This window comes from Prinia subflava, chromosome 2, assembly GCF_021018805.1.
Source record: "Prinia subflava isolate CZ2003 ecotype Zambia chromosome 2, Cam_Psub_1.2, whole genome shotgun sequence".
NCBI lineage: Eukaryota > Metazoa > Chordata > Aves > Passeriformes > Cisticolidae > Prinia > Prinia subflava.
In genome coordinates, this window is record NC_086248.1 from 97,536,992 (window position 1) to 97,557,130 (window position 20,139).

Genomic DNA, 20,139 nt, shown 5'->3' on the forward strand with positions numbered 1-20,139 from the left:
TCAGTTTTTCCAGACTGACTTTACCTTGGCAAAGCCCAGCTGGCCATGCCGGGACAGGCAGCTCTCCAGAACTCTGAAGAATTTTCTGTGTATCTTGGTTTTGTGTGCAGTGTTCAAAATAAGAATTACAGGTACAAGCAAGGTGTATCACTTGTCACTGATACTGTGCAGGAAATTCGGGGAAAAGAATGTGATGGACAACTAAAGACTGGGAATCTGCAAAAGATTTATAGCGGGGCAGTTCACGTGTTTGTACCTTGTGTCTCCTTTATTACCATCTTACTCTCCATTACTTTTGTACACAGAATCATCATGGGTGGCATGGAGGAAAGAGGACTGTGAATCTCTGCTGTAAATACTCCCAGTGTCTGTGCCTGAGGTGCTTCCCGAAATGACAACAACAGCAGAGGGAAATTGCCGTGATGAGCAAGTGCTACAGAGCTGCCAAAATCTTAATTTCACTTGACTGCTGCTTGATAAAGCAATGGGAAGAGAGGCAGGAGTGGTTTATGTGCTGACTGAAGGGCAATTTCACCTATCTACTGGATTATCTGGCATACTATCATGATTTTTTTAAATTTTAAATGAAAACACTTACAGTCTGAAGTACAAACTCCCCACACCCATTGCAAATAGGGCGAAACTGTAATTTTCTTTATTCACCCCTCTGTTCTATAAACTGAGCAGGGATCAGACAATTCCAGCAAAACTATTCTTTGGCCATTTCCTCTGGTTTCTCTGTTTACTTGTCCACACTTCTCTTTTATTATTTACTATTCCTTTTATTTCCATCAGGATCTGCATGCTTGCATATAATTTTATTTACTGAAGGGATAAGTCGATAAGCATTTAAGCCTTCCAATACTTGAAAGGCGTCTACAAGAAAGACAAAATTTTTACAAGAGCATTTAGTGACAAGACAAGGGGGAATGGATTCAGACTGTAAGAGAGTAGGTTTCGATTATATGTTAGATATTAGGAAGAAGTTCCGTACTTGGAGGGTGGTGAGGCGCTGACACAGGTGGCCCAGAGAAGCTGTGGATGCCCCATCCCTGGAAAGTGTTCAAGAACATGTTGGACCGGACTTTAAGCCACATGGTTTAGTGGAAGGCTCCAAGCCACGCAAGGGCCTGGACTGAATGACTTTCATGGCCCCTGCAGCTCCGGCCATCCAGGCACCCCCCGTGACGCGAGGCCCGGGCGCCGCCCGCCCCCGCCCCGCCATGGCGGCGCCGCCGCCTCACAGGCCGCCACCGGGCACCGGGCGGGCGGGGACAGCCGCCTTCCTATTGGCCGAGCCTCTTGCCGTTCTCCTCTTCTATTGGAGGAGAGTGGCCTGTAGGCGGGGACACACGCTGAACGACGGCTGTGACGGCGAATGGGCGGGCGTGGCCGTCTCGGCCGGCGGGCGTTGGGGCGGGAGCCAATGGGAGCGGCGGGGGGCGCGTGCGGTGCCGGGAGCAGGTAACCAGCGGGGCCGGCCGGGGCGCGGGCCGGGACCGGGACTGGGATCGGGATACGGGATCGGGATACGGGATGGGGACCGTCTGCCGGCCGGATGCCGCGGGCTATGGATGGGGCGGGCCGGGCCGGGCCGGGCCTGGCCTGGCCTGGCCAGCCGCCGGCGTTCGCGCCGGGTCTCGGAGTCGCAGCGCTCCCAGAGCTGCCTGTGTCTCCGTGTGTGTATATTCGTACATATGTATGTTCTTATAGAGGTGCATATTGCATATAAAAAATTACATCCTTCCATGTGTGTTTGTGCATGTACGTGTGTTAAAATACGTATATACCTCTTTCTCCTGGGCGGTGGCGGCGTATCCCGGCTTTCATGTGGAAGCGCCTCCGGCACACCTTCGGAGGCCGCCGGATCTTTTAAGCCGGGAGCAAGAACATCTGCATGGGAGCAGGGTCTGCTCTGGCCTCCTGCAAAAGGTCTGCTCTGCCTGGCAGGGTGGGGCTTGTCTTGGGTTTTTTTTCCCCTTTTCTTTAATTGTTGTCTGTGTCACCGGCCGGGCTGGCCGTGCCCTTGGATGCACAGGGCAGCAGTCCCAGCCCCGCTGTGTCCCTGTGTCCCCTTGGGCGCCCAGGGGAGAGCAGCCACCCGGCCAGGACACAGGAACTCAGCCCCGGCAGCGATGTCCTTGGGTGTCCCCGAAGTGTCACCTGCAGCCCCTGCTGGCGCCGATGTCCTCAGCAGTACCGGGACCAATGCGAGTTGCTGCTCCCGCATGTGAAGTGTGAGCCGGGCTGTGAGGTTTTACTTGCGTGAGTAGTTCTGCAGGGCTGTGGTGCCTTTATGCTGTGACAAGGAGCTGGCTGATCGAGTATTTGGGCTTCCTGCTGGCAAAATGATCCTTCTGACTCTCGGGGAGGGTCTGATTTCAGCTCTGCCAGCAGAATCGCCCTTTGGGGCTACATCTTGTGCCTTTCTTGTGGGGCAAGAGAAAGCAGTGCTAATTCAGCCAAAATGTAAAAAGAAAGTTACAAATCTTTGCAGCTTCCCATAGCATCTTGTGTTTTTGTTATTTTTGTTCAGGGGTTGATAGTGAGTGGTATTTGCACACTGAGATTGTGTGTTCCAAGTCCCCAGTCATTTTAGCAGCACGCCCATTATGACTTTATTTATTGGCAAGAACATGGAAATCTTTCCTCCTAATTTTGGCCCCACCACTTCTGATTTCTTAGAAGTTAATTTCCTCTTCATATTTACCAACAGCAGTGGTTGCTGCAGCCAAAACTTAGGAGAAATCAGGCTGTCCCAGAGTTTTCTCTTGATCTAAATATAGCAAAGAAAATACATTTCTCTTCATCTAATTGCCATCAAAGAGAACAATGTGGATATTAAGTATTCTGCCAGGCTATAGCAGCTATTCTGAGCTGTATATCGTAGTGATATTATTTGGCACGGATGAAATGCAAAGCAAAGGATTTAGATTGTTTGCGGCATGAAAATGCTGCAAGGAAAAGGTAAACTGAGGCGAGATCTTAATGTTAGTGAACTGGCCCAGTTTAACCAAAAGCCATAAAGTTGGTTTTTCTTAGTTCAGGAAAGAGGTCTCTTGCGTGAAGGACATCTGGAAAGAGAATTGGTGACTCCTGCTTCCCTTCAGGATTCACAGGACTGCTGTAAAGCAGGAGTAATGTATTCCCACCTCAGCTCCTCTAAGAAGCACTTACTACTGGCCTAGTTTCTGTCCTCTTTCATTTTTGCCATACAGTTTTGAGAATTGGGTCATTTTGCTCTTAAGCATTGTATGGTTTTTTTGAATGGGACCTGATGGTTTGAGAGGCAGGGAGGAGAACTGATATAACTTAGTGCTTCAGTTTGATAATGGACTGGCACATTGTTTAATGTATTTGGTAGATCATGCTCTAAAGCTTTCTGTGAATATAGACACAGCTTACATTTATCTCAGTGCTCCATGTTTTCCATTCCTGAACTGTCCTTCCCCACTTTTCAGCTCAGCCTAGAAAAACAGTCAATATGCACAGATGTATTTGCTGTCATGAGCATAAGTAGTAAAGAAGGCTCCCTTGCTTTCCATTATGGTATATGCAGCATCCTTTTGGCAGGCAGAAATCATTTCCACAAGGCTCTTTACCTTAGTAAAGTAGTAAAATGAGACCAGAAAACAGTGTGGCTTTGTAAGCCACGTCTTAGCTGCCTGGTGCTCTGTGGCTCCCTTTTTTTTTTTTATCAAGCACGTCCCTGACTTTCTGTGCTTTCCCTCTGCTCAGCCCAAAGGGTGCTGTCATGCTGGGCATGTGCCTGAGAGTGACCAGGCTGGTCCTTCCTCCCCAGGAGGACAGATTGCTCAAACCACAGCTCTCTCTGGCAGCCAGCACAGCCTTGGTGCCAGTTCAAAGTGCACCTCTGATGAATAAATAGTGGCATTAGACAAAATCCCTGCTGGCTCTGTGGTGGGGCAGAGGGCCCCAGTAAACCATATGTTCAAGGCCCCTGCTTAGGTAAGAGCCACAAAGCCACACTGCCAAGGGTTTTGCAGACCTGAGGTGAGGGTGGGCTGCTTGTCTGGCAGCAAGCAGAGGGCTTTTCACCTTAAGGCTCAATCCTTCTGGAAGGGGGCTGCACAGTGCTCTGTATTCCTGGTGTGGGATTGCCACCGGGGCTGTTCCCGTAGCCACTCTGGGGCCAGCCCTGCTGGGACCTGGCTCTGTGACAGCAAAGGGAAACTGGTGCCTCACTGTCTTCTCAAAAGCAGGACACAGCTGATGAGCACCTGCTGTTGGCACCAGAGAGCTGGAGGGTGGTTGAGAACCCCTTTGGCAGGACAGTTTAGATCCATCTAAGGCCACTGTGACTTTGGTGTCTGCCACAGGAGCTGCTGTAAAGTCTTGGATTCTTTGGGGTGTGCTTGTGCCAACCCTCACTGGAACCATGGCTGTGTGAGCAAGGGACAGTGAAGCTATGTTCAGGTCTGAATCTGCTTGCTGATCAAAAGTATCATGGCACCCTTGCGTGTCCATTTACTTATTGGGAGAGCATAGTAGAAAATGTCCTTAAAATTGGCTGTATTTCAACCTGAGTTTATTTCTTCCCACGTAACTGTGAAGGTTAGTAATTGGCACAGTGGTTTTGCTATTGGCTTAACTCCTCCAGTGGGTATAACTAGGGTATTGAAAGTAGGCTAACTGGCTGTCCCTTCAAAGTCCTCTGCAGAATTGCTCTCTTTATGTAGCAAAAATGATTTCTTAAATAATGTGAGAAAAAGTTCTTCAGTATTTTCATCGGGTTGTTGAAACCTAAATATTTATCCCAAACTCTCAGTGAGTAAAGCTTTATTTATTTCCTCCCTGGTCTCTGACATGAACAGAAGGTTTTGAGAGTTATTTAAATTCTGTAGGTCACAGATCCTGTGGCATGCATAACTTGTCCTGTTCCTCATCCAAAAGTATGTCATGATTGAATGGCTTTATGTATCCGACTTCTTTAAGGACCTGAATCCTATAACTGGAGCAGCTGTAGTGTCCCAGCTGTAAATTGTGAGCCCTCATGTGCTCAGTCAAAAGAATGTGTAACCATCCAGAGAGGAGATCTTGGTCTCTGTAAGAAATAAGCGCCCAAGGGTTAAGCAGCTCACTCATAAGAACATGGGATTACTATGAAGCTGACAGGCCTGGTGTGAGGGTTAGCCTTGCTTCTGTTTCCCATAACTGTACCACTTTTATCACCAAAGGAGGAACAAAATGTTACGAAAAAGCAAGAGAAGCCAGGGGAGGAGCAGATGTCTGAAAAATGTTTCACTTGGGTGGATTGAATTGATGTTCTAAAATTTCTTGAAGGTGCAGATGTGTTGAGGAGGCTGTGAAAGAAAGGGGGGAGGGCTCTCCTACTCTTCCCTTTTTCCTTCCTCCAAAGTGAGTTTCTTTAGTGAGAAGCAAGAATATCTCACAGATCTTCAAAGTATCCACTCTGACGTCAGGGTGTGCTGGTTGGGCTGTAAATGATTCAGATTTAAGTGACTGTGTCCAAATCACGTGGCTTTTTCAGCTTCCTCTTCTGTTTCCTGAGACACAGGAGCTCGGGTAAGGTTCTGTAGAGGAGAGTTGTTCTGGTAGATATAACTGCTTATAATGCATTAGAGGTATGGTTTTGCTTGTGGACAAATGGCTGAGTATCAGAAAATGATTAATTACTTGCTTTGTTAAGCTGACTAAATAAATGCTAAAAAGAATTTTCCTATTAGTTGCATTTATAACTTCCTGAAATCCTGATTTTAAGGCTGTTCTGCAGTATTCAGGGCAGTCCACCTTCTCCCTCTTGTGTCTAGGAAGAGGAGCTGTTCCTGTCCTTTCTGCACTCTGTCACTGCTTTGCCTGCTTTTCTGCATAGCAGTAGGTGAAAAGAGGCCAAGCATTTCTAGCCCCCACATTTATTCTCCATGTTTTAGTAGTTTTGCTTTTAATCCCAAGACAACATAAGGAAAAACCCACAAGTGGCTCACCTAAGGAGACAGGTCTTTCCCTTGCTATGCAAACCTCTTCATCGGCAAAGAGAAGCACTGCTACTAAAATTTATCTGGGTAATAAACAGTCATAAGACAGCATGTAGCTCCTGATTAGTGGCTTATGCAAAGCTGAGGCTCCAGGTTACTAAGAAACTTCTGCTCCTTGCTGATGCTCGCAGGAGTGTTGTGTAAGAGCTGAGCTCTCGGAGCTTTCTGACAGGCAGCCAGTGTGTGAGGTGAAGCTGTCTGAAGGTGTCTGTCTGGCCCCTGCCAAACAAACACTGAGCGCTGAGAAACCTCCTTTGTGGAAGGTAAGGTGGGAGAGAGGAAATAGAGGCAGCAAGTGTGAAAGCTGTGGTAAAGAAAAAGCAGGTTTCTTTAGTGCTGCATTTTGCTGATATCTGTGCCTGCAGCTGTTTCAGTGACTTCAGCTGAACAGATTGTCATGCCTGGGTGAGGGCAGGATAACTCTGCTGTTGGGAGAAGATGGAACTACATGGTGTGCTGGAGCTTCCTTGCTGAAATCTGCTGAATCCTCTTCAGACTTTCAGTTATTTGCAGAGTGGTGTTCACTGTTTGCTCTGCTCTCTTGTCCCCACAGCCTTGAGTAGTGCTTGGCTGTGCCCTCGTGAGCGCTCCCTTGGAAAGCGGCGATGATCACGTTCATGAACAATTCGGACAGCGAGGAGGAGCCCTGCAATGAGAGAACATCCCTGATGTCTGCAGAGAGCCCTCCAGTACCCTCCTACCAGGATGGCCTTCAGGCCTCGGAAGCAGGGGAGGCACAGGCACATAGGGTAGGTGTGTGTCCGTCATGGGGAGCGAGGACATGTGGTGTGGTGACAGAAGTAGTCCTGCTACTCCTCAATCCCTCCTACCAGACTGGATTCTAGGATTGGCTTTGGTCAGTGGTGTTTCCTGGTGTCACTCTCAGCCAGCAGCAGCACTGCCTGTTGCCATTTCCTCCACTCTGACTTTTTCCCCGTTTTTATCTCCATATATACTCCTCCCTTTTCCTTCCTTTTGGTAAAGATACAGGCATTTAATCAGGACCTGATGCACATATGACTGTTGCAGGATATCCTTTTTAGCCTTCTTGTTTTGCCAGATACCCTTTGTCTGCTCTGGTCAGAGGCAGCTAATGTTAGAACAGAATCTAGTCCAGCTGCCAGCAAAGCAGCAGGATAAAGCAAGCACAGCATTGTTCGGAGAAGAGGAACATCGCAAGCTTATGTCACCTCAGATGACATTTTTTCTATCTACTTCTGGGCATCTTGCCCTTCATGTTCATGTGTCTATCTATATATTTGCATTTGAAGAGGTCCTTAGATACTCAGAGAATTGGTTTAAAAACTCTGTTGCAACCTGTTTGCGATGGAATTTAATGGAATTTCTAATTTTATTGTTCAGTTGGTGCCTTCCTATTAGGACTCAGCTGCTAGGCTGTGGTGGCCTACAGCAGCCTCATGAGATATGATGGAATCAAGCTTTGAACATAAAGAAAAGAAACACCTTACACATTTGCTAATATTTCTTTTCAGAAGAGGCGAGCAGGCAGCAGCCGCGGCCCGAACAATGTCACTGGTGGAGAAACGTCTGGCTCGGGTGTTGCAGTGAGAGAAAGCGCCCTGGAAAATGAAGAGGAGGAACTGACTCTGAAATATGGAGCAAAGCATGTAATCATGCTCTTTGTGCCTGTCACCCTTTGTATGATTGTTGTCGTCGCCACCATAAAGTCAGTGCGCTTCTATACGGAGAAAAACGGGCAGCTGTAAGTGGGGTCTGCAAACAGCCTGAGTATGTGGGACCCCCTGCTCCACACACGCTCTGTGCACGCAAAGTGCTTCCTTGGCAGGCTGGGAGAACATTTACACAGGCACAGGTGGCTGTAGAAACATACAGAGAGCTTACTAAAGTACGCTGTGTTCACCTGTGTGAGTTTTTCCCATACCTGCATTGCACCAATGTGTTAGCACGGTCATTTAGGGTGCCCTCAGTGAGGCCTGGGAGCAGCATAATAATGGAGCTGCTTCATTCTGCAGCATAAAGGGCCCAGGCTGAACTCCTAGGCTGTTCACTCAGTAGCTGGCAGCAATCAGGGAATAGCATGTTCATTTGGATGAGTGTCTCATTTCCTGGTGATATTTCTGGTTCCTAAAGACTCATGGTGTGGATACGTAATTCCATCCAGCCCCTGCTGACAGTGCCTGGCTCCTGGGGCTCTAACTGTGCATTATATATGGGGTGGAGAATGGGGAACTGTGGTCCCTTGAACTGAATCAAAGGAAAAAAAATGGGGGAAGGGGTGTAGGGTGGTCAGAAGGGATAAATGAGTCCAAGATTCTCCTACCAAGTGTGGAAAGAAAGGGTGTCCCCCATTTCAGAACAGCACCTGGGAAGTATCCTTGTCATTATCATGGAGGGGTTCCAGAGCATGCAATGAAAATTCGTGGCCTGCAGACCATTTACTAAAATAAAGTCATTTATACTCTAGGTCTTTTTGCTTAGAGCTCTGCCAGCCACAGCTGCTCTCTAAGAATGTGGTTTTGATAGAGACCACTAATCTTTAGTTGATAATTAACTAGAGCCCAGCTCCTTCAGAGGCTACATCTCATGTTTGCTGTCCTTGGCAGTCCTACCTCCCTTTCTTTCCCACACACTGAGAGGTTTTATCTGGGACAGATGGAAAAGAATATCTGTACTTTATATGGCTGTTGCTTTATCCTGCAGGATCTACACCCCTTTCAGCGAGGACACCCCATCTGTGGGCCAGCGTCTCTTGAACTCGGTGTTGAACACCATCGTAATGATCAGTGTCATCATCGTAATGACCGTGTTCCTGGTGCTGCTCTATAAATATCGCTGCTACAAGGTAAAGCATTCATGCCACAGCCTTTTCCACCTCTCTGTGCTGTGAGCCTGGCATCAAATGGGCCTTGCATGGCAGTGAGACACACAGGCACTGCACTGGCTCATCCTCATCTTGGGCACAGCAGGAATTGTACTGTGCAGAAGTCTTTGTGGTAGTGATGGATCAATGGCTCTGAATAGGCTTTGCTGTTATTTTGTCACTAATGGAAGACCCCTAAAACCAGGGTCTGCTACTTTGTGTAAGTCAGGTCTGAGTTTTCTGCATCTGATCCAAATGTTTTGCCATTTGTACTTACGGACTAAGTGGTACCATTTACTGGGAATGCCTTCTATTAAGACATTTCAGACAAGCTTTGTGGGAACTGGTATTATTCCTGCCAATGGAAGCTCTGGTACAAGAGCACAAGGCTTGGAGGGAAAGGCACATTCAGGTTCTATGGTGCTCAGGGAGTTCTTATATATGGAACCAGCCCAGCATTTGAGCTCTATCCATTCCTGCTTTTTAAACTTGTCCCAAAGACAGAGTTTATTTTACAGCCTTGGGCAAACCCCTCCTCCTTCCTAGCAGACACAAAGAATGTGCTCACCTGTATGAGCCAGCAGACAGTATGGATACCCATGAAAACGCTTAGGCCAGAGACTGAAAAAAGACCCAAACCAACTTAAACCCTAAGAGACAGAATACAAAATGAAAGTGGGAGAACTGGGAGGAACTGGCTGTCCTTCCTCCTTCTCTGACCATAGGGCAGGCAGGGTCTTTGGACACTGGAAGAGGAGTGCAGAAGGAGGCCACTGGGGTGCAGTTCTGTGACCTGTGCAGGGGTAACAGCCCCTATAATCACTGTCTCTTCTTGCCCTTGATAGTTCATCCATGGCTGGCTGATCCTGTCCTCCTTGATGCTGCTCTTCCTCTTTACCTACATATACCTCGGGTAAGTGGGAATGGTGCAGGTAACCTGGCAGTTCAGGGTTCCTTCACTTCTTTGCTAAGAATTCCCATTTTGAACAAGGAAAGGAATGTCTCCCCTTCTCCAAATGGACATTTAAGTGTTATTAGAAGAAGATAGCTCTCTTTTTTAAAGAGTGTAAAATAAGATCTTTAATAGTCAATGCTCAGTTTTACAAAAATCGCTGGGAAGTGACACCTTGAACATGGAATCTTGTGGTGCAGAGGCCCTGGATTATACATTGAAAAGCATGTGGGAAGGCACTTTACCTGCTGAGTTACTTATCTGTCTTTTTTCTTAGACAACATTGTTTCAAGCTCATTCTCTTAGCTCCCAGGTCAAGTGAAAGGAAACATTTAACTTGTGGGTGACATTTATTAAGACATTTTCATTTTTAACTGTGAGCATATTGTACCTGGTGGGATGACACTGACAGGATTTCTTTGCTGTAGACAGTCATGTAGCCACAGACCTATGCTCCTTTGAGACTTCAAATCCTGCCTGCTCAGACCCTTGGAATTGCTGTTGAACTGAGGACTAAGGCAGTGTGGTGCTGGTCTGTAACACAGCACATCCATCTCATGCAAGAGGAACAGAGCTCAGAGCAGCAAGTAGCCAAAGGGCAGGTTCCCCTTTCATGATGAGAGTTGCTCTATTCTGGTTCTTCCTGGTGTAGTTGGGGGCTTCTTTTTAAACTACAGCCAGTGGGATGCTTTGCATGGCCCTTGTTTTCACTGCTCAGTTAAATTTTCTTGTGGTATTCCAGTGAAGTATTGAAGACGTACAACGTGGCCATGGATTATCCCACTCTGTTCATAGTCATCTGGAATTTTGGAGCTGTTGGAATGATTTGCATCCACTGGAAAGGTCCCTTGCAGCTCCAGCAAGCTTATCTCATTATGATCAGTGCTCTAATGGCATTGGTGTTCATTAAATATCTACCTGAGTGGTCAGCATGGGTGATTCTAGGTGCAATCTCCATCTATGGTAAGTCTGTCTGGGTTGTGACTCTCAAGGTGTGGCTCCTGAAGAGGTTATTCTGAGGCAGTCTCAGGACTCTGTGTGTCCTTCAAAAAAAAAAACAACTTTATGGTGCTAAAAGCTTTAGGAAGTGCCAGATGGGCAATTAATTGGACTCCCTGCCTTCTCTCTTGCTAACTGTTCGTGTAGATAGTGTACTTTAAGCAGGTCTTTCAAAGTGGATCACCAAGTCATGGAAGAACTGAATCTCACCTAACTGCATGGTAGAGGTGGTTGGATTTTTATCAGTAGCAGACCTGACAGTCTTCCAGGTTTTGTTTGTTGTTATCAAGAGATCGTGGATTTTGGTATGAGTTACAAGTTTCAAGAGAACCTGCAGAACAAGAGGGAGGAGATCTGATGGAGGAGAGAGGGTAGGCAAAGAGGTACTGGACTAAATTCATGTGAAATTCAGAGCACATGTGAAAGTCCAGAGGTACTGGACTTCATTCATGTGAAACACAGAGCCACTGTATGTAGTGATGGATTGTGGAACGTGAACAAAGCACCCCCACCCTTCCTCTAATTAAATTTAACATCTCAATGAAATGCTGCTGTCTGTTTCCAAAGAACTCATGTGGTATTCTCAAGGGGCTTTTTATAGGATTAGCACAGTGAAAACTCTTTATTACATTAAGGCTTGGAGATGGTATTTTAAGTGAACAACACTTTCAGGGACTAGAACAGCTAGAGTTATGCAAAGTGGTAGAAACTGTCATTCAGGAAATCATCTGGTTTATATGGATAGATGTAAATTTGAGGGAGGAATATCTTAAAGAATGTAAAATATGCATGACAGTTCAAGATGAGATTGGTCCTTTTCTTCCTGCAGATCTGATGGCTGTTCTCTGTCCCAAGGGGCCACTGAGAATGCTGGTAGAAACTGCACAGGAGAGAAATGAGCCCATTTTTCCTGCATTAATATATTCCTGTGAGTAAGATTTCAATGTCAATGTTTTTAGCCAGATGAAACTCTATTAAACTATTTTATGTGTCAAAGCAAAGAGGCCTGTCTTAGCTACTTCCTTGCCTTAAGAATGGTGCACAATTATGTTCTGGAACACACCATTTGTAGAAGGCCTTGTTTATCAGTTACAACCTTGCTAACTCTAATTAGCCAAAGGAGCCTGCATTTACCTTGTGAAGCTGAATGTTCAGAAACAGATTTATCCTTTCATGAATATAGTGCAGAATATGCCTCTTTTTTCTGCACACAAAACCCTGTGTGAGGCGGGCAGCAGTGTTTGCCAGGTTCTGTGATGAGGTGATGTTCACTCAATACATTTATTCATTGTGTGTGTGCTTTACAGACACACTTTAAACATGTGATGAGGCTCTGTGCTTCCTGCAGCCCCCTCTTGCCCTCTCTACTGTACAGATGGCAGTGCTTAGAATATATTTGCTTTATTGTTCATTGTGTGGCTCCTCACTTTGCTTTCCACTCAAGGACTACCCTGCAAACAGAATCAGTCATCTGTTCCCTGGCTTTCTTGGGCTGTTTAACTACCACAGTGTCTGGTGTCCTTGTCTGAAGGTATCCAGATGCTTAAGATAAGATTGTTGGAAGGCAGGAGACTCAGCACTCATGAAACCTCAACTCAAGTGCTTCATGGACCTCACTGACTTTTTCATTACATCACTTGGAGGATGAAGGGTTATTCCCAAATGTTTGGTGCTAAGCTGAGGATTCCTACAAGCTGACCGATTTTCTTTTTTTCTTCAAGCATTTAATGTTACATAAATGCTTTTATGTGTTCCAAGCAGGCACTGTGTTTGCCTTAGCTTATTTTGTTTAGCTTAGCTTCTATAAAATCAGGGAGATTGATGCACACTTAAATAAAAAGCCAATTTGAGTTCCCTTCTGCTGATTTCAGAATGGTCTGTATTCCTTTCTAATTTAGGATCCCAAGAATAAATCCCCAAACATCAGTTGCTATTGGAACCGAAACAGAAATATGCAATATTTTGACAGGATGGAACCCCAACAGGCAGAGAGAAAACTTGCATTCTGACAGTTCCTATAATCCCTTGTGTGTATGCTATACCTTTAGCAGAACATGAGTTAGCTGTGTTAGTTAACCTCTGGTTACCTTTTGTATTACCATCATTCCCTGGGAAATTGTTTTCTTTGAAGAGAAGAGACAGAAATCAGAAAGAAAATAAAGGAGTTGAGGACCCTAGTTCTGGAATTCTGCTTTTTTTAATCCACAGAGACAATTATATTGACTCTTAGCTACTTGTGCTCTGGGACTTCCTTAAAAACTGAATGGATGCATTGCCTTGGCTTTCTCCCACCGTGCTGTCTCAGTGCCTGGGGAAACCAACTGAGTATTTTAAAAGCATTTATAGGGGCAAGGGTTTGTATTTTTAGGGACAGCTAAATACTTATTTCCTCGGAGCTATAGTGGCCAATGTTTTATGCAGCTGATTACTTTCTTCCTTCCAGCTGCTATGATGTGGACAGTTGGAATGGCAAAGCCAGACACAGCAGCAAGAGGACCAAGTCAGCAGATGTGGGATGCAGGTTTGTTTGCATGTCCCTCTCCCATACGGAGCACTCTCCTACAGAAATAATGAATATGTTTGAGACTGAACGTAAACATAAGCCCCCAAATCCTGATGGATGAATTTTTTTCAGTGTTGTTACATGCAGAACTCTGTGATGTTCGTAAACCTGTTGTTAAGACTGGCAGCAAAGATGAACAGACAGTGTAGGAAGCTTCAGTATTCAGGCCACTTTTATTAAAAAAAAACCCCAAACAAACAACAAATCAAACAGAAGTGTTGTTCAGCTCACATCTTCGGTGTACTGAAGTCAAAACAGAAAGTGGGCTAGTGGGGGTTATATTTTTCCATACTGGGGATGGTAAACTACAACATAGGTTCCTAAATATAATACTGATGAGCTGGTGAACTTCATGGAGCACCTCTCTGTAAGTGCCATATGCTCACCTTGCTAAAGAAAATAAATGTCTTTACCCTTGGGTAAAGCCTTGTGTTAAGACAGTTAACCACCAGTAGCTTTTGTGATCCAATTTACATTGTAGCTTGTTCTTCAGTAATTTGGATGCCTTTGCTTTTAGCCTCTTGAGATGCAAATTAAACTGCAGTTTTAATGTGACTGAATAAAATCTTACTTGTGGTTTTAGGAGGATTTCCTGTCTAGTCCTTTGCCCTTCAGTATCCTTGAATGTTAAAGCAATAAATGTGTGCAAGGTTTGATAACTGAACATGCTGCTTATTTCAGGATGAAGCAGCTGACATACCAAGGAATGGCAGGGACACAATCCTTCTGTGAAATGGGGCACAGAGCAGGCACAGACTACATGCTGAGGGGTACAGAATGCTCTGGGAAAGCCCTGTGTCCCAGATCACAGTCTGCTTGCACCTGCAGCAGCAGCAGCCTCTCAAACTGACATGGACTGAAGAGTTTGTAGCAGCTTTTACAAAAAATAGGAACTGTCAGAGTCATATATCACAGACTGGCTGCTGCCAGAAGTACTGGCAAAAGCTCTGTCAGATGTGCTTTAACAGAGGGGGGAAAAGTTAAATTTGTGGACAATGAAATGTGTCTGCTTTCTACATGTGAACAGTCAAGTCCAGTGTCAGTGTGACTCAGGACTTGTCTCATAAATGGCAGTCCTCCTAGTCATCCATTTTGTTACATGACTGGTTAGGGAATACCTGAGCACCTCCACCCCAAAGGTATAACACTGTGGGACTGCATATTAACTTCAGTGGGTTTTCTGTGTCATTCTGGCCTGTGCAGAGCAATGTTAGGTCTGTGTCCGTGCTCCCCTGTTAAAGCCACTGAGCTCCTGCCAGAGAAGCTGTGAACATGCACCCTTCCAGCTGTTCCACACAGTGACACACGTGTTTCCCTCAAAGCCACTAAATGTCTCTGCTTCAACTGGTCCTGATGGTCAAACCCCCAAGAGACAAAGGGCTTACCCACTGCAGGGCAGCTTCACAGGAGTGTGGATTTCATGGGCTAAAACATCTTATAAAGGTAGCTGTCTCTTGTGTTTCTTTTTATTTTTTTTTTTTTTTTTTTTTTTGTAATCTGCTCTTGGCCTGTTTTTGTGGAACCAAGCTGAAGATGGGAGAGAACACCTCAGGAGCCCTTCACATGCAGAGTCTCAGATGTCAGAGGCCAGGAGTCCTGTTCCCACCCGCCCCGTCACTTCCTTAGAGGAGCTCGAGGAGGAAGAAAGTAAGGGAAGCTTCCTACCTTGTTTTCAGGCAGAGCCTGACTCCTTGTGTTTAACACTCTGATACCTAGTTTGGTCTAATCACAGTTAATTTGAATAGCTGTGCTCGCTGAGCAACAAAGATCTTGAGTCTGACTGTGTACTACTCTTGCTGCTGCAGAATCTGTTCTGGGATTGTGGTTCCAGTGACATCTGTTGGCTACATGTACAATTTAAACAGTTCCTTCTTCCCCTTGACTCCTGTCCCTCTCTGTCCTTGTGCTTCCTCAGTTGTTCATTTGTAAAGCAGCCCAGGGAAGCACCTCAGAGAATGAGGGAGAACAAAAGCAATTAGCGGGAAGAGAGGCTGGAAGTCTCAGCCGACTCAGGAATGTGTGGGTCCAGGTTGGTAGCCAGGACTGGGATCCTTCACCTGCTACCCAGGGGACAGGAATTTGTTCAGGAGGAAGCAAAACAGGAGGCTCAGAATTAACACTTGTTTTCTTTTTCTACTTCTTTCAGGGGGTGTGAAGCTGGGCCTTGGAGACTTCATATTTTACAGTGTGCTTGTTGGGAAAGCAGCTGCCACAGCTAGTGGAGACTGGAATACCACCCTGGCCTGCTTTGTAGCCATTCTCATAGTAAGTGAGCAGCTTTTAAAAGCTCTGTCATACTCTGTTCAGCACAGAAGTGTTGCCAGAAGTACCAGCAGCTAGATCAGTTCAGGTAACGTGCTAGGTATTTAGGAATACTCTGTCTCTAGGCTTTAAACAGCCACTGCAGAAGAATGATCCAGACTAATCAGAGCAGAGCCAAGCATGGATGTGGTGGGGGTGAAACAGCCCCAGGGAACTGCTGGTGTGTTTGCTTCAGCCACAAGAGTCAATATTAGGAACTCCTCACTGATTAGCAAGTGTAGTTGAAAAGGTTAACTCTGTTATGTTAAGGGGAGCGGATAGATAAGAGGGTGAAGACCTATCTTATGCTACTATTTGAACTGGAAAAAATGAGAAGGAAGGAGATTTAGATCCATGGAAATTATCAGTAAAAGCAGATGAATAACATACTGTAGCTGCTAAAGAGTTGGTCCTGCCATGTCTAATGAAGACACACTGTTAAGCTTCCAGCTAAGAGGAAAATACTTATTATGCATTTGCTGTTTACTTCAACATCCTCATGGAAATTAACCAGAAAGACAACAGCAGGATTTTTAGAATGTAAAAGAAAATCGATTACTGTGTCCTTCTTGGGCCTCTGTTTTCCTACTTAGATCTCAAGGACAGTGCAAGTGATTGTCACTTGTGAAGAGTGTGCATCAAAAAGCATGCAGACTAGAACTGGAGTCAGTTCAGTGTAGCTTTCTGACCCCACAGGTCAGAGAAACCCATAGGATCACCAAGCTCCATATCCCGCAGTCCAGCAGGGGTCCCTTTGCTGGGGGAAAGGTTCTTGGCCATCTGTCTTGTGAGGCCAAATGCCCCATTCTGTGTCCTTTTTGGAGCTGCTAAAGCTTGTTCTGTCTCCTTCTGCAGTTTCATAATCTTGCTGCTGTGTGGCTTTCTGGTTCCCAAAAATGTCCCTCCAGTTTCCAAGCAATAAGCACATCTTAAAAGGGAGATGAGATTTAAAGAGCAGGTGTAGGCCCTGAGAGAGTAAGAACAGAACTGCAGGCTCAGGTGGATTGTGAACAAATTTGCAGTCCAGAAACACTAAAAAAAAAAAGAATTTAAAAAATCCTATCTGCTGATCTTTAGCTAGTGGATCTTTTTAGAGCTCAGTGTCTTGGAAGTTTTTGTCATCATGGAGGAATTAAAAAGGGCTCTGATGAGAGAAGGAATTAATATCTAAAGGCACTTAACCATAGTATCTACCCAGAATATACAACAGCTTCCTCCCATGCTACAAAAAGCAGATCTTGGGCTGCTATCCAGATAAAACTAGAACTCACCCATTGTAATAAGCAATCCAGGCAAAAGAATATCAGTGGAAATTTGATTTGGTTTGTGTTTTCTTGGGGGTTTTTTTCCTCTTTTTTTCTTTTCTTTTTTTTCCTTTTTTTACCCTAAGAGACCTTGTAAGCTGGGAATGTGTTTTAAGTATATCCTGCTGTGTATTAGAGACCTTCAGTGGAACTTCTGTGTGTGCTGTTCACCAGGATTTAAGTGCTTTTGTCTGCTGCATCAGTACTTCATTCATAATGGCACCAAACAAGGAGTAAAATAATAAAGAAGTTAACCTCCTGGGGTCAGCTGTACCTCTGCATTTGCTGTTTATACCACTTTCTCAGCTGTTTATACCACTTTCTCTGTGCTCAAGACTGCTGGGGAAAAACCTGGCCAACTTGTGTGAGAAATGAAGCTGTGGGCAAATACCCATTGTGCTGCTGGTAGCTCTGGCTGGCTTCAGTGCTCTGCAGTGCATATGGATAATTATCTGTATGTTGGCCTGTTGGTGACAGATGTATTTCTGGTTGTCTTACTATTATCTGCTTGTGTTTTTTATTCTCTTCTCTCTGACAGGGTTTATGCCTAACACTTTTACTACTGGCTGTTTTTAAGAAAGCACTGCCTGCTCTTCCCATCTCCATCACCTTTGGCTTGATCTTCTACTTCTCGACAGACAACCTTGTGCGACCGTTCATGGACACCCTGGCCTCCCACCAGCTGTATATTTAGAAGAAGTGGGAGTTAGAGGATTCTTTTTCAAGCTTTGCTGTGAAGTATGGTACAATGTTTGGAATAGGTCATAAAGTTTTTACACTTAGTGCCATATATTTGTAAGGAAAACACTAATTCCGTGACATGCTGTGTACTAAAAATCTAATAGTTACGTGTTGAACTGAGATTTTTCACAGGACTCTTGGTGAAAAGCCTGGCTCCTTGCTGATGTCAGAGTGTTACTTTTATTTTATTTCATGTGCACAGTGGCTGTTGTGAGCACAGAAACCTGCATTTGGCATGGAACACTGGAGAGGTGAGGGGTCTGATCTTCCAGGAGCTAAGTAAGGAGTTTCAGCCCTGGAACTGCAGTCAACTTTAACCCTTCTCTAGAATTTCTGAGTCTCCGCATGTGTGAAGTGTTGAGCAAACACAAGGTGCAAGTGACTGGAAAAGCACAGCTGGCAGCACGCACAGAGCAGAGTGTGGGCATTAGAGAAGTGAGGCTGAACCTCCTGCGTTGGCTGCTGTGCACACAGCACCTGCTGAAATTGCCCCCAAGGCCTGTTTATTCTGGCCTTAGTTAGACATAGTGAGCCATGGGGGATTGAGACAGGATGTCAGTGGTGTGGGATGTCTGAACCTCAGGCCCCTGGCTCTGGGCACATCCACCCCTGCAGCAAGCGGCTGGTGAAGGCAGGGCTGCCCCTTCCAGTGCATCGGATCCTCGGCGTGTGGAAACAGATACTGCTCTCTCCTCCCAATGTTTCAGTTTTTAGGAAATATTTTTCTGGGTCCTATTGTAGGTTACTACAATCCTGAAATGACCCTAAGGTGGAAATGACAGAACAACTCTAGTAAATCAGACCTGTAACTTACTGTGTGTGTTTCTGGTCTCATTTCTGTGCATTGTTGTAACTACTCCAAAGGAGGATTTACCTTCCCTTTATTAAGAGGTCCTCTCTTACACTGACTGAAACTTGGTTTACCTAGGTTTTTTACTGTTGAAAGATTATTTTTTTAATTACAAATTTTAAAATAGCTATTTAGTGTGAAAGGGACTCTTTTGGAAATATCCAGTCATAGTTTGTATCAAAATATTGGGGTGCAAACTTTATTCTGTTGTTACATTACTTTTAGGAATAGCTAAATACACCCTCAAGTGAGTTAATTAAGAAAATCACAGTGCTTGGTGTCAGTAAAAATACATAGGACATACTGAACCTTTATGTTTTCTTTATGTTTTGTCCACCATTGAAAATAATTTTATTTCTACTCTTTGAGTCAGTTTTTCAGTAGTTGCCAAAGTTCTGTGATTTTTTTTTCCTTTTCTTTTTACTTGTGTCTGTTACTCAAACAAGCTCAGTTTTCTTTGACAGCTGATCAGTGTCAGTAAATGTAACATTATGTGAGATTTCATGAATAATGCCATGTCATTGAGAGACATAGAATTCAATTTCTGGAAATACTTTTTAGCTAAGGCTTTGAATTGCACATTTTTACATAGTGCTTTTTCCAGTAGACCTGTTCAAGCTCATCTGCTTTGATATTTAACAAGGACATCACACAGGTGATGCAGACTAATTTTTAAAAGTGCATAAGGGTTTTTACAAGGTGTGTGTGTGTGTGTGTGTGTCTCAGTCTGCACAAGTCAGTAACTCTTGCTCTTTATTAGTTTTCTGTCCTCATTTCTCACATATGCAATGTGTGGACTTGACAACTGCAGACAGAGTTAATTATTACTAAAAGGTATTTCCTTTGGAAATGTAAATCAGTAGAGCTTTGTTTGCTGATTTTTAAGGTTTATGTGAGAGTTGCTTTTTGTATTTGTTTGTGTTTGTTCTTTTTAACGAAAAAGTTATGGGGCCAAATCGGACTAGAATCACTGGGAAACATGATTTTACTTTTTGCATTGCATGATGTAGAGAGGGTGTGAATTATTTGTATATACTGAAAGAAAAATCCTGCTTGGCTTATCAGGGTTGTAACATATTGTTAGAAACTATTTCTATGAAAGCAGAGTTGATACTTGAAGGAAACTGGGAGGGGAACCTTCACATATTGAAGGATCACCACTGGTTTTCTGCAGATACCTGCTTGCCAAAGACTGACTTCCACTGACCAGTTCTGCAGAACTTAAAAGAACTGTAACTTAAAAGGTAACTGAGCAAGAGATTCCGGCAGTGCAACAGAATGTATTGTCCTAGTGAGTGATAGGAGTATATCATGGATATAATGGAGTGGTTATAATTGTGTAAAAGTTCATATGTATTTACTACAAATATATATTTGTGTTTATGTGCATACATGCACAGACACGCAAATTTTAAAATTTTGTGGAGTGATTTCTCATCTCTTTGGACGTTTTCACCTGTGCATAAAGTGAAGTTTTGTTTGTGATGTTAACATTGTGCAGCATGGCCTAAGATGTGAAATGCAGAGGGCAGGATTTACCCTACTCACAGCTGGCTGCTACATGAGATAC

General features: G+C 44.7%; 1 protein-coding gene and 1 long non-coding RNA gene across 2 annotated transcripts in view; one reads left to right on the top strand and one right to left on the bottom strand.

Annotated features, from left to right (window-relative positions):
* LOC134547345 (uncharacterized) overlaps positions 1–20,139 on the bottom strand; it is a 54,490-nt gene that overhangs the window by 22,023 nt on the left and 12,328 nt on the right. The window contains exons 4-6 of the long non-coding RNA XR_010079449.1: positions 10,730–10,854; positions 7,487–7,597; positions 1,791–6,663 (exon numbers count right to left, since the gene is read on the bottom strand). This is a non-coding gene — a long non-coding RNA (uncharacterized LOC134547345). The remainder of the gene's footprint in view (positions 1–1,790; positions 6,664–7,486; positions 7,598–10,729; positions 10,855–20,139) is intronic.
* On the top strand, positions 6,623–19,986 carry PSEN2 (presenilin 2). The gene is made up of 10 exons (XM_063391144.1): positions 6,623–6,766; positions 7,511–7,740; positions 8,700–8,841; positions 9,705–9,772; positions 10,554–10,774; positions 11,640–11,738; positions 13,254–13,331; positions 14,901–15,020; positions 15,520–15,638; positions 17,517–19,986. Exons 1-10 carry the CDS (start codon positions 6,623–6,625, stop codon positions 17,670–17,672), a joined length of 1,377 nt encoding a protein of 458 aa, XP_063247214.1. The 3' UTR covers positions 17,673–19,986.